The sequence below is a fragment of the Etheostoma cragini genome, chromosome 1 (genome assembly GCF_013103735.1).
Source record: "Etheostoma cragini isolate CJK2018 chromosome 1, CSU_Ecrag_1.0, whole genome shotgun sequence".
NCBI classification, from domain to species: Eukaryota; Metazoa; Chordata; class Actinopteri; order Perciformes; family Percidae; genus Etheostoma; species Etheostoma cragini.
This window is the reverse complement of record NC_048407.1, coordinates 21,054,965-21,068,931: the sequence shown is the minus strand read 5'-3', so window position 1 is coordinate 21,068,931 and position 13,967 is coordinate 21,054,965. Positions and strand designations below refer to the sequence as shown.

Genomic DNA, 13,967 nt, shown 5'->3' with positions numbered 1-13,967 from the left:
GAGTCTGTGTTAAGAGTTTAGAAAAAGTATCTGAAGTATGGGTGAGCGCTTGTTAGCGATTGAAAAAAACTGTAATAAAAATGCATGGGGACTACTGTTCTGTTTGAATTGATCTTTAACAGCACAAACCAGAAGTTAAAGGGAAGAACAGAGAAATGTGAGTTTTGAAACATTTATTTTACAGGTAAAGTAAAAACAAGTTGCACAGCTTTGTTCCAGAAAATCATCAAACATTTTCACTTGACCTTTTTCATCAGGGTGATGTTTAAAGAATGACATACTGGAGCTTTCCAATATGTTTTAATGGTGATGGATTTAGAAATAACAGCATTAATCTGTCTGTTGTTGAAAAGGTATAGACAAGAATCTGAATGCTCAGTCACTGTGAGAGTCACTGAATATGTTGTTTAGAGAACACATTCTTTGGCGTTTCGTGTTTAATTTACTATCTCAGTGATTTAGCCTTTAATCATGGAGCTTCACTCCCGGTCATCATTAAAAGCTGCTCAAGCTTGACTGATGACCGCAGAGCCCAGGTGAGCCATTAAAGAGGGGAAGGGGATTACACAGATCCAGCAGGCAAGGCACATACCCTCTGCTCTCTTATCCTGTTCTCAAATGTAAACTCCTCCCTCTAACCCATCCTCCCTATTCTTTGTTCCATCAGTTGAATCTATCTGGGCTTTTCTAAATGCAGGAAAATCAAAATGAACATCAAATACTGTATAGAACATCCAATTGACAGCATGCAAACCAATTATTTGTCTCACTGATATTTGGAATTAAAGGAAACATACTTTTACTTTTCACACACGCATTAACTACAAAGACATGGACATTAAGTTTGAGATTAAGGGAATGTGGAAAAATAAAAAAATACTCCTCCAAGAAGTTCAGAAGACACATTGTCTCAGTGTGAGTGCGTCTCAAAGCTCCTCTGAATGGCTTTTAAGATGGAGGCAGTTGTTTTCAGTGTGTCTGCCCGGGAGAGAAATTGCATTGATCAATTATTCAAGGAGAAAGGGTGTGGGAGAGGAAAAAAAGATGGGGAATAGGTGGTTAAAAACAAGTGCATCAAAAAGGGAACCTTGCAGCCAATTGAAAATAATGGCAGAAAATAATGCAGTGTTTTGTTTTACATAATGCCTTCCTTCCTCTCCATCTACTTTCTCTCCTTTCCCTTCCCTTCTTATTTTGCAACATTTCCTTCTTACCTAGCTTCATCTTTCCCTATTCTCCCATCATCCTGTCCACCCACATTTCTCTTTATGTCCTCCCCCACAAATTCCAACTTCCCTGATTCACTGCTTCTAGTTTCTTCCCTCAAATAAAATAGATGTGCTGCTGATGTAGACGTTAGAAATTTGGTTCTAAAAACAACACACGGTCTCTTTTGTCAGTGGCTAAAACCTTCAATGATCTAAACAGGAATGGGTGATATATCATGAATGATCACATTAAACCAAATTGGATTATTACTAATTTGCATTTAATTTGCCCTCAGATATCCAACATTAAAATGTGTATTTTTAAATTATTTTTTTAAAGATTATTTTTTGGGCATTTTAGGCCTTTTTTGTAGGACAGTTGAAGACATGAAAGAGGAGACAGAGAGGGGAATGACGTGCAGCAAAGGGCTGCAGGTTAAGTCGAACCCATAGCCGCTGTGTTGAGGAATAAACCTTTGTTTATGGGCGCACACTGCAGGTGAACTACCCAGGTGTATGAGGGGCTGTATGAGACATTATTCATTCTAGTACTCTCACATACATACATTCTCCCTTCACTTATATACATTCTCCTTTCACATGCATATATTTTCCCTTTCACACATATGCATTTTACTTTTCAACACATACATGCACCTTAATGCACATATCTTTACTCTTACATACATACATTCTATTTATTATATATACCTATTTTCATTCTCACATGTATAAACCTTTTTCTCACATACAGATACTTAGTATCTCAGCCACATACTTAAATTGTCACTTTATCATATGTATATTCTTGACGCTCATCTTTTGTGGTATCCATTACTTTCACTGACACAGGAAGTTCCTCCCTAAACATGAAGTCACTCTCAAACCAAAAAATACACATGCAAGACTTGTTTACCTTGGTGCTGACCCATCTAAACAATGATGCTATTCAAACTTATCATGTTTTCTTGTCAAGTTCAATTTTACATTTTATGAGTAAGTAGCTATAAAAATGACACTAGACATTTTTTTATCAATATATTGGAATGTGTTGAAAATATCCAAAGAGGAGCTACATATTTCTTTGTTCAGGAGAGGCTGTATGGAGAACTTTGTGATCACTTTCAAACCTTATCTGGATTATTGTCCATCTCGAGATTTGAAGAGTCAAGAAATAGAGAAACAAGCAATACAGTATAGTCTTTATATGGATATATTAATTTTTTGGTGAGTTCTCATGAAAGCAGGCAAAGAACCAGGTCTGAGAACAGGTATGCCCTGTTGCCTCCACCTGTGATGACTGGGCTTCAAGATTGATCCCATTGGGTAATCCCTCAGAAGACGCAATGCAATGCGCTGACGTATAAACAGAGTTCCAATCTTCCAATGAATTATGCTGTGTAAATTCCCAACAGAAAAACTAAATCTAAATCAAAAAGCACAAAATTAGTCACCCAAAATTCAGATTTTTATTTCCCATATTAGAGGGAAATTCAAATAACCCCTCTGAGAAAAATATACTGACCAAACATCTTACAGTTTTTATTTAGCATTTCTGTATTTTTTTTATATACATATATATATTAGGTTTTATTTTTAAATCCATGACCAAATATTAGGTGTGACTTTATCAACACCTCTTTACAGAATCCAAATTTGAAAACTAGCATGCAAAAAAATGAAAGACTGTTTCAATATTACTGGCAAGAAAATCCTGGCCACAAAACCAAGCCAAATTCAAAATGTTAAGCTTACTCCACAATAGATTTCTGAATTAAAAATTATTTTACCTTCATTGAATTCTGACAATCTAAACTGTAGCCAATAAACTGAAAGTGCTTACCTTACTTCAGCAGACAGTTTTTCTCTAAAGGCTTCCCTTATTTGTTCAGTGACAGTCTTCTGGTCCCAAGAATTGTAGAATTCAAACCCATTCAATATTTTCTATTCAAGTTCCGTGTTCGTGTAACTGTTGTTTAGTGCGATGCTTGACAACGACACTGCTTGATGGCTTCAAAAGAAGGATAACATCCTTGTTGAAAGTATTGTGGTGTTACATTTTGGCCCTACAAAACAAAGCAGACCTAATTGATATTTATCCTTTCATATATCACATGGCACATAATAGGCTATTTTATTTCTACAACAACAACAACTTTAAAGTTTGAGGTCATTCAATGATTTATAGCCTTCAACATTTCAACATTTCGCAGATATGAACAGGTGCAAATCACCCGGGGGAAAGATGGAGGAGACCTCAATGTGTTAAAGAACTGCCTATTTTCATCTTGTCTTACTTTAGCTCTTGTTTCAATTCTTCAGTGACTGCCTGTGTTAACACTCAGGTGTCATGCTGCTGAAACAGAGACTCTCACTGCCTACAGTGACAAACTCTCCAAGGCAGATTTAAGATTCTAATTTACTGTGTGATATATGTTTTAGAAATAAAGAGCAAGAGATGTACAGATAAAAGTTAAAGCATAACAAAGTCTTGGTTGAAATTGATTTTACAATAGTGCTGCAAGAGCCAGCTATTGATCCCATCACGTAATGCTCTTGACTCTACATTGTACGCATAATCAGCGTACAATGTAGAGTCAAGAGCATTCCAACCCCAACCGGCCCGTCAGACACCGACTACCAAGAGCCTGGGTCTGACCGAGGTTTCTGCCTAAATGGAAGTTTTTCCTCGCCACTGTCGCACTGTTGCACTGTTGCTTGCTCTGGAGGAGACTACTAGAACTGTCGGGTCCTTGTAAATTCTGGAGTGTGGTCTATCTGTATAGTGTCTTGAGATAACTCTTGTTATGAATTGATACTATAAATAAAATTGAATTACGTGATGGGCTGAGGAGCTCTGTGTTAAGAATGAATGCAGTTTATCACCAACTTCTTTTGAAAGATCTGCTTTTTTTCTCCACTGTCAGCAAGAAGTGAGTGGATCATTTTAATCTCTCAATCTCCTTTTAGACTAAAATATGCTGTTTTCTGTCTGCCTCAGAACCACTGAGTAGTGTGTCGTCTTTGGAGGTGCATTTTGACCTCCTGGATCTGACTGAGCTGACTGACATGTCTGACCAGGAACTGGCTGAAGTCTTTGCTGACTCTGATGAGGAGAACCATGAGTCACCAGCAGGTAAGGTCTGCTAAAAATAACCATCCTTCTCCTGATCCACATCAAGGAATCACAAAATCTTTCCTATGTTTTATTTATGACCTGTGAGCCTCATCCTGCATGCGGACGGTGAACTCTCTCCTCCTCCGACACTCATGCCACCTCAAGATTTAAAGGTCCATCAACACAGTTTAGACAAATTCTTGCAAATATTATGTATTCTGTGCATAGACTGTCCCAGTTTAAAACATCCCAATTTTCTTGATAAAAATGTCCGACTTCCAGTTGTAATACTGTCATCGACTAGGGGTAACCAATTTACGTTCTTTGGCTAACAATGCGTAATAGAATCAAAACAGATATTTACCATTCTGGTGATTTGAAAGAGAACCTTATGGTGGACTTCACTGTTTGATCCACCATATTTTGGATCGTCAGAAAAAACATTATCTAAAACTTCCTCATACTCTTTCTACATGCTTCTATTGCTTTTCTTTTTCTTTTATAGTTCTTATTATAGCATCTCCTCCTTTAACAAAAACAGCGTTATCTCTGTTCCGTCCATTTTGTGTTTATTACTAATGTTCCATGTCATGGCACAGCTTGTTAAGTGTGAGTTATGGTCCCAGTGAGTAATCTGGCTATATACTGCTGTCTGCAGCTCCACAGCCAGTGATATAAATTAAAACGCAGAGGTTCATCTCAGGTGCAAGAAAGACCCATATTCTTTGTTTTTAATCAAACCTTGTGGATTGTTGAGTGTAGAGAATTCTGTGTTAAAGTTAAATGAAAACTCTCTTTTTTACCAAAACTTAAAACAGTATTACAGTTTATTATATACTCTGAAAAGATTCTTATTCATGGCGCACACAGTTTATTTCTCACTGCTCCTAGTGCTAAGATGTAGTTTCAGACAGCTTTGGTGTTGTCCAGACATCACCATCATGGAGTTACTACACCAACCGAGCTTCACTAGATCATAGCAACCAGTTTACTTAAACCTGCAATCAAATATTTGTTTGCCCACTCAGGGGCAGCGGAAACAAGTTGTGGACACAACATTGACATATTCACACCTTAAGTTGATATGAACTTGTTAGCAAACAGTTGCCTAGTAACACATCCAGTGGGGGAACATCATAATTAATTTGGAGTGGTGTTTCTGGCCACTTGATGAATGTCTGATTGAAATATCTGGCTTTTTAGCTGCTAAATGCTCCATTATTTTCACCAGCTAGTTGCTAACTGTGTTTGTCTGCTGTTTGGTGCTGAGCACATAGTGTATAATTTGGCTTGGTTGCATGCAGTTTGTTAAGTTCAAGATTCAAATGTCTTGTGATGCAAATGTGAAGCAAGTTGCTGATCTGGGTTGCACGGTCAAAGAATAATATCATTTAATCACTTCTTATCAGTTTTATCATCTTGTTGTTAAACACATAAAATAAGTAGGCTACTTTAAAAAGTATAACCAGGGGATTTGTATTATTGATTTACTTATGAAATTATGTATTTATATAAAATGGAGGGAACAAATTATTCCAACAGTAATTAGATTCTTTTAAATTTGACACATCATTAGATTCACTATAGTTCAGTTTGATTAATGGTGATGTCTCCAAAATGTTTTACAGCTTCTTAAATGCAAATACATGTAGCCTACTGCCAAATCTTGAATTTGACTGGCATAATTTAGGCCTCAAACAACAAGTCCATAAATTATTCTTGCATGTGAAACGTGTATTTACCTCCTTACACTTCGCACACATGTTCCCACAGCCAAGCAGACTAAACAGATTTTAGCTTGTCCACTCTTCTCAGCTGACCTCTCCAACACCACCACACCAAGTTCCCTCAGCCCATTGTTAGTCACAGGTCACAGCTGCTTTTCAGTAGTCAGCTGCAGGAGATGCAACAGCCAAGAGGCCTTCAGTCCGAGGCCTCACATCCGCTGCTCTGCTTTTCTGTTGTCAGCTGACACATACCACTGTATTTCACAGTGTATTTTAACATTATGATGTTAAATGGTTTTATTTACAGAGCCTCAGACCTGTGAGAGATATAAAAATCCCAACAACGATTAAATATTTGCACTCTCAGAATGACATATTCAGATGACGGATTGAGGTGATGTGTTTCTGTTTTTATTAAACGCAGTGTGTCAATCTTGTATTTTTACTTGCATAAACCGTGAATAAAAATAGATCAGCCAACTGGGAATGTGGCAAACATTTCTTCCTCGTAAAAAAGTCTTTAACCTTTCGACTAATAGATGATGGATCATTTTGTGCAGCGCCTTTTCTTTGACTTTCTTTGACATGCTTCCAGAAATCTTTCATTTCTTTCATTTTTCTTCAAATCTTTCATAGTATCACACTTACCACATACACAATCCTCCTTTCCTGTCCCATAGATTGTCTTTTTTCCCAATTGCTGTTTCTATGTCTGCCTCAGATTCAACTTGTACAGAGAAAGGATAGCGTCCCGGATAGATGCAGCCACCAACATTACTGTTGAGAGTCCTCAAACAAATACTGTAGAGCCCACAGGTGTTTTGCATATGTGGCTACACAAGATGTACAAAGAATCATATGCTCACAATAGACATGAAACACACAGCTGTTCTATAGTGGTCTCTGGTATTTAACAGTTGCAATTTCATGGAGTTTTGGTGTTGGGAGTAATTTTGGATGAAAGTGTCCATCAAACAACATCTGATTTATTGTGCAGAAGATAAAATATGATGCTAATGCTTGTCGTACAGTCATTACACTGTCACATTTTGTAATTTGAAACTTAATGCATTGTCATTATAAAAAACACTTTCAGTATGGATTATTGAAAAACTGCTTAACCATATATTTCACACATGAACAAAGATATTTTATTGTCTTATTCAAAAGTTGTGCTGTACAGTCAGTGATGGTGTGTGTGTGTAAGAGAAAAGATTTATGCAAACAGTGTATTATTGCACAAATCTCAGCTGTGAGGACCAGCTGTTCTGGTTTATCTAGATTCCCTTAAACCTCCCTCACTATTCAACCCTTCATGCAAGGCAATTTCTGAGTTTTAGTACATTGGTTTATTTGCATAGTCATATGTGAGTTCAGGGTGGGAGAGAAACAGAAGGTGTTTGATTTAATTAGTTAGTGTCAGAGGTTGCATTGCAAATGTGGTTGTATTGAGCTGTGCTGTGTGAGCATTATTCTGTATGGGAAACTGCTGAGTGTGAGCCATTGTGTTAAGCGCATGTAGTTGATGTAGAGGTTAAAGGGAGTTCATGCTAAATGTAGGTTCTTCTTGAATAATTCAATTTTCCCTGCTGGAAACAAGGCTTCGTCCTTAAAGCCATTTAAACCATAATCATTATCTAAGTCACCACACAACCACATTATTTATAGAGGTTTGTGTCTTGTTTTTTTTTCTCTGCTGTCTGTCTTCCATTTTCCCATTGTCCATTCCCATTATAATTTATTTTACTTTTAGCTATTTGGCAGCTTAAAGCCTGATTTCATGTGAAATTCAACCACAATCAGTGAACATGATCAGTTGTACTTAATGGCCCAGTAGCTGAAAACATACAGCATTAAATGTTTTATCAATCGTCCCTCAAGCAGCTCCAAAGGCTGCAAAAGTTTGACTTTGTCCAGTAGGTTTTCTCTTTGTTTTATACTCAAATGAGCCTGACCAACCAAAGCATTTACCCACGTCCCTGAATAACTACCACAGGCAAAGCTTTGGCCTCCTATGTCGGTGCAGCAGTAACAAGGTTTTAACTGATGACATTGCAGACTTTAACCTATTGTGTTACATTCTGTCTGGTTGATTTTTTTCATGTTCAAATAACGGGTGTTGTGTTTTAGAATGGGAATTTGTTTTTAGAATTTGGTCAAAGATTTGTAGACAAGTTGACATGCAGAGAGATAACGGGATGCAGAAAATAGGAAAAGAAACAGACATTTATTGTCCATTTATAGTAGACAGTGTCTCACAAGAGGGTCCCATCTCTGACAGTTCATGTTTGGTGTTTGCTGTAGCACAGAAACATCTCACTGGAAACACAACTCTAGAACAGACACAAGCAAAAACATAACAGGGCACCCCCTAATCAGTGATCCTTAAGCAGGTTGCTGTCAAACCTCTGCAGTGATGTCACTGTTTGGACTGTAGCCAGAAGTAAGGCAAAGCACAGTTTTTGCCCATCAAGGTGCAGTACAGCAGCATCTTTCTGTCTTGGGTCATTTAGTGTTTGTTTTTTTATCCATTTACCTTTAAGGACCACAAGACCACTTTTTGTGGGGCCTCTATAAAAGCTCCTTTCAGTTCAAAAGGTCAGATTCCAGCTCAACTCACTGCCACTTGAGTTTTTTTTTTAAAGACAATACAGACCATTATCTTAAAAAAAAAAACTTTCATACTACCGCAGTTCACAAACACTGATTGGGCTGTGCTAGAGTTAGTATGAAATAAAACAAGTGTTGTTTCCCTTTCAATGGGTTTAATGAGAAAAAAGGGCATTGTGACTTTTACATATGTGCATGATGTTTTTCCTGTGCATTGACAGGACTTCTGTAGGAGTCTAGTGTTTCAGAAGCATTGAGGCTGAATCTCTCTATGCAGCAACATGCTGACTGAAGAATCTAATGGCTTCTAGCGGCACATGAGGAATACAGTGCAGTACTTCATAGCTCAGAGTACTCTGTGTATGTTACTGTAAGAGAGCGAGACAGAGAAAAAGGGAAAGCTGTGGGTAGGTATGTAATTACTTTTCCTCTCGTGTGCAAACATGCATAAAATGTCAAATGACATCTGAAATGTCAATGCCTAACACACACATTTATAAAAGTACATAAACACAACAAGCAGTCAATCAGCAGGTGTTCTTGGCGCTTGCCGCAGAAGACTCATGCTGCTGAGGAGGTTGTTGTCCATCATTAAAATCAAGTATAGACAACATCATTCTTCCGAGATCAATATGCCTTATCTACCTGCCCCTTTTGTCTTTGTCTGGATGTGGCATTGGCAAGAAATATAAGCCAGGTACTGAGTACGACCTTCACTTAAGAGACCCAACATTAGACAAGAAAGTGTTTTTCTAGCTCTCTATCAGTCTTTCCCTCAGTTGCCTTTCTGTCTTCCTGGTAGGTTTAACATTGGCACCATGTGGTGTAAAGCCAGATAACCACAAGGCTACTTAAAATATGCCTAACATACAAACGGTTGGTACATGATGGCTTATACAAAGAGAAAGCAGCTTTTGTGTGAATACTTTTGTGGATAATTTAAAAAAATGTAATGAGGGTGATCCCAGTAATTTTGAATAAACAACATTCTGTGGCCTGTCTAGAAGTGTGTGTTTGTGTGTGTGTAGGCATGCTATATAGACTAAAGGCTTTTAATGGCTAAAAAAAGCAAGCAAGAGCTGTATCTTACAAGACCCTTAGTTCTAAATATTCTTGCAGCAGATGTTGAGCTGCGTATACTAACGAATAAGGAACTGTATTTTTAAAGCTATTTTAAAGTTGTGTAAAACATAACAGGTGTGCAGAGTGATTTCCTTGTGTCTGTTTACGTATTTTTATCTGCCAAAACTCTGTATAACAAGTTTGGATTGTGTGTTTGGATCCCAGGTTCCCACCAGCCTGTGCTGCCCAGAGGTGGGTACATGCGCTCCCCCTCGTGGACGCGCTGCAGAAAAGTTGAGCCACCACGTGAAAGAAAGCACCACAGCGACTCAGATACCGCAGAGCCCTTAATGAAGCTGGAGAGACCGAAGCAGCCATGATTCTGATCTGAAAGAGCTGGAATGCGGAGAAAAAAAACCCAGAGCCAGATAGACACAGCCAGAGAGGGAACACAAAGTGGACCAAAAGGCCCCCATCTGCCGATGAGCACACACATAACGTTTCATGGTGCTGAGTAGACGAGTTCAGGTTGAGCTCTGGACAACGTGCTATATACTCCTAATAAAGATATTGAGATGTTGTGCAATACACACACCCTCTCCTCCTCTCTCCTCTCTCCCTCCCCTTCTCAAACACACACATACAGACGTACATGAAAGGGGTTCTTAATGCACTCTGAGCTGCCAGATGATTAAGCTTTGTTCTTCAATGACTGCCAGGGTATGCGGTCATCAGAATAACAGCACATCCATCCTTACAGCCTTTCAGTTTGGGTAATGACCTAAAAGCTGAGATTGGTTCCTAAATTGTGTCCACAGCGTGTGGCCAGACCTTCTATGTTCTGTTTAGACACTGGGATTCACACTGAATTGCCAAGATACGATTGGAAACCTAAATCAACAGGGCTGTTCAAAATCAAATATCTTGTGAGGTTACTTAATGCGTTGACTTGAAAATGTGACAGGTTTTTTTTGCGCACTTTTTATCCACCACACTTTCTCCATCTTAATGAAGTATGTGTGTTGTTAATAAAATTGCCTAAATGAAATGTTTTGCACTTCTGTCAATGAATTGTATTGACAGTGCCCTTCAGAATGATTGGCATTTGGTGGAGATGGCACAAAAGATAAACAGACCAAGTAGCAAACTATATGCAATATACATTTTCAAACTCAAGTACTTTCTTTTTCTTCAAAATTTGTTTAGAGAAATGTTTTCTAATTTCTTTATCACTTAAAAATAAAATAGTTGCTGACAGAATTGCTGCTGCTTAGGTAATTAGAATTGGTAGATGCATTAACTTGATGGGTGATAATTAAGGGAGAATTGTATAATTTTCAGGTGGACTTCCATGAGCTTTGCATGAATGCCAAAAACACAACAAAGTGCCAACGATTTTGTAATCATCTTTTAAAAGAAGAATTAAACTCATGATGCAATATGTCCCTTCTTTGTAAACAAAGGTTATAGCTGATTACTTGATTTATTTATCTTACATTTAGCTTGTCTTTATCAGGAGTGCCAACAATTCTGAATGCTATGACACAATGGATCAAAAGTGACTCTGGGATGATAGAAGAATAAATAAAAGTCTTGAAAAAGTTCATTCATTTACCTGTGATGTAGAGTTCATTTACACTACTGAATACAAATATGTGGTCTTCCTTATATAAAATTCATTGTTGCAGTTTAATTTGGCTGTAATTGGCAAATACCTGAGATAAGAACGCAACATGAGTAGTTATCAAGCTCAGATTGCTTGGCTCAAAATAAGAAAACCTTTTAACATGAGCCAAAATTCACAAAACAAATGATTTGCTGATTAAAAGCAATTTGTTGTCATGTTAATAAATGTTGGAGAAGGGCTCAAGGTATTGAGATGGAGATGGTCACCCAATCTATCCAAATTTATCATGTCTGTACTTTGAGTCCTTCTCATTTTGGATGTAATTTCATATGGTTAACAAAATAAACAGGATGAAAACCAACGCATAACCTGACTATAGTGTAAGTATTGTGACAAATGATGATGCTATCAATGTCACATTGTACAACAGTGTAGAGAAAGATTTAAAACAGTCTTTGGAATCTGAGAAACAAGAAGAAATCTGGTTTCCCCAATTAGGGAAGACAGCATTCTTAATAGATTTATAGATTTAAAGTTGGATAAGGTCAATGAGCCTCAGAATAAAAATGCAAGTTATGTAAGACCACCACAACAAATGTATTTATCACATGATGTCAACTACTGCTGAATATTAAAAAGCATATTTCATGTGATATCAGTTTTGTACAGATAATTATGTGGTACGTTTCTCGGTGTCATTGCCCTGTATGACTGCATCAGAGCCTTGAATTAAGGCACCTCCAGTGAAATGAGCCAAAACTCCACTCTTCAGGTTACAAGAAACATCTCTAGGATGTGCTCTGATGATCATCATCAGTGATGCTATTGGGGGTCATTGGGGTTTTTGGGTCTTTCATCACGATACCCCCTTCCCCAGGTGACACAGCTGTGGTTGATCAGATCCCTGCTGGCATCCTCCTAGCACCAATCCATGGGCTTGCCTTCTTTATCCAAAGCCACCTTGTGGCTTTCTCTGCGGCTTCAGTTATGGTGAGGGTGGCCCACCTCTTTGCAGCTCCAGTTACTCTGAGCCCAGTCAGAGTTTAGCAAATCAAGCACCCAACAAACCCCCGGCGGCCAACTCTGATTGGCTCATAAAGGGCCCGCCATTCCTTTGTTCTTGTTCCAGTTCTTTAACCCTTCAGGTAGAGAGGTGTCTTCTGCAAATTCCCCCAGCCCTTCAACAAACTCTTCATACAATGACTTTGCCTGAAAGGGACGATTTCCTAGCAGCTCCACCATGTCGGCTTTGTCTAGAATCTCCTTTTCTAGCAGACGTTTTGCCACCTGCAACACATGACCAATAATAGTAAACAAGAAGCATTTTAAAGATGATGGCTAACTCTGTCAATGAAAAAGCAAGTGGCATTACAGATTGCTGAGTTCAACAACAGATTAGAATTAGTTACAACTAATAGTAAAACATAACAATTCTTCCGACCAGTTTTTTAAATTACTAATTTAAAGAGACCATAAAAGAGCTGTCATGTTGCTGAATTGTACTGTTTAGTGAGCTGCTTTGGAGTACAACACTCTTAATGTTAACTTCTCTCCATCGTTTGTTTGTCAGTGGTAATACTTCTCACCTTCTCCACCATTTCTTTCTTGTTGGTGACAAGCTGAAGTGTTCGCTGGAAGGCAACATCTATAAGCAAGCGGACCTCCTGGTCTATAAGCTGGGCTTTGGGTTCACTGAAGGGCTTCTCAATTACTATGTCACCCTGCTGAGGGAGGTCAAAGGACATCTGACCCACCGCCTCATTCATTCCAAACTGTACAACCTAGAATATGAAGAGAAACGAGTCCTGTAAGTCTAAAGACAAACTGCTTCTTATGTGCCTTTGGTTTTAACATCATTCTCTGACTAACAAAAAGTGCAAAGTGTCTTCTAATTGAAATAGTCTGGGCAGTAAAAAAAGAATATAGTCTAATCTTCAAGTTGGTCCTTTAGCGGTTGGTCTCCAGGAAGCTACTTGTTAGCAGAATTCAACTGAAATAATAGCTAGTAGTTGCTTAGTGTACAGTGTCACAAGAGCTGCTTTTTCACATATTTATCTTGTCACTACACTTTTGAGAAAATCAATCTTGAAACCCACTAAGTATACTGAAGGATAAGCGGTAATTTACCAAATCACCATAAAGTAAAAAACTAATATTTCAGAATGTGAGAGTTTCTGACTCACACTGGCTCCCAATCATATACAATTTACATTACAATGTTTTTTTGTGTCACATACTGAAGTTTCCTGCCTTGTATATCTGTTAACATGATTGTTGTAAACTGTTGGGATTACCTGTGCATACGCAGACTGCGTGACCTTCCTGAGGTCATCCTGTGCCCCAGTGGTGATTCGCTGAAAGAAAACCTGCTCAGCCACTCGACCCCCCAGCATCATGCACATTCTGTCAAACAGCTGCTCCTGGGTGTACAGGTACTGTTCCTTAGGCAGATACTGCGCATAACCCAAACCTTTCCCTCTGGGAACAATAGACACCTGGGGGAGAACATTATAATTAATCAAATTATCAATACACAGTATGGTAAAATACTCGGTCAATTTCTAGTTTGATTGTAGATGTATGATGTAAAACCCATATCCAATAGTCATTCTATG

General features: G+C 38.2%; 1 protein-coding gene across 1 annotated transcript in view; it reads left to right on the top strand.

The window, feature by feature from the left end:
- Window positions 1–11,508, top strand: part of dbndd1 (dysbindin domain containing 1) — a 17,850-nt gene extending 6,342 nt beyond the window's left edge. Inside the window, exons 3-4 of the mRNA XM_034879137.1 lie at window positions 4,210–4,344; window positions 9,951–11,508. Of these exons, the coding sequence (XP_034735028.1) occupies window positions 4,210–4,344; window positions 9,951–10,105 (290 nt within the window). The 3' untranslated portion in view covers window positions 10,106–11,508. The remainder of the gene's footprint in view (window positions 1–4,209; window positions 4,345–9,950) is intronic.
- Window positions 11,509–13,967: the final 2,459 nt, after the last annotated feature.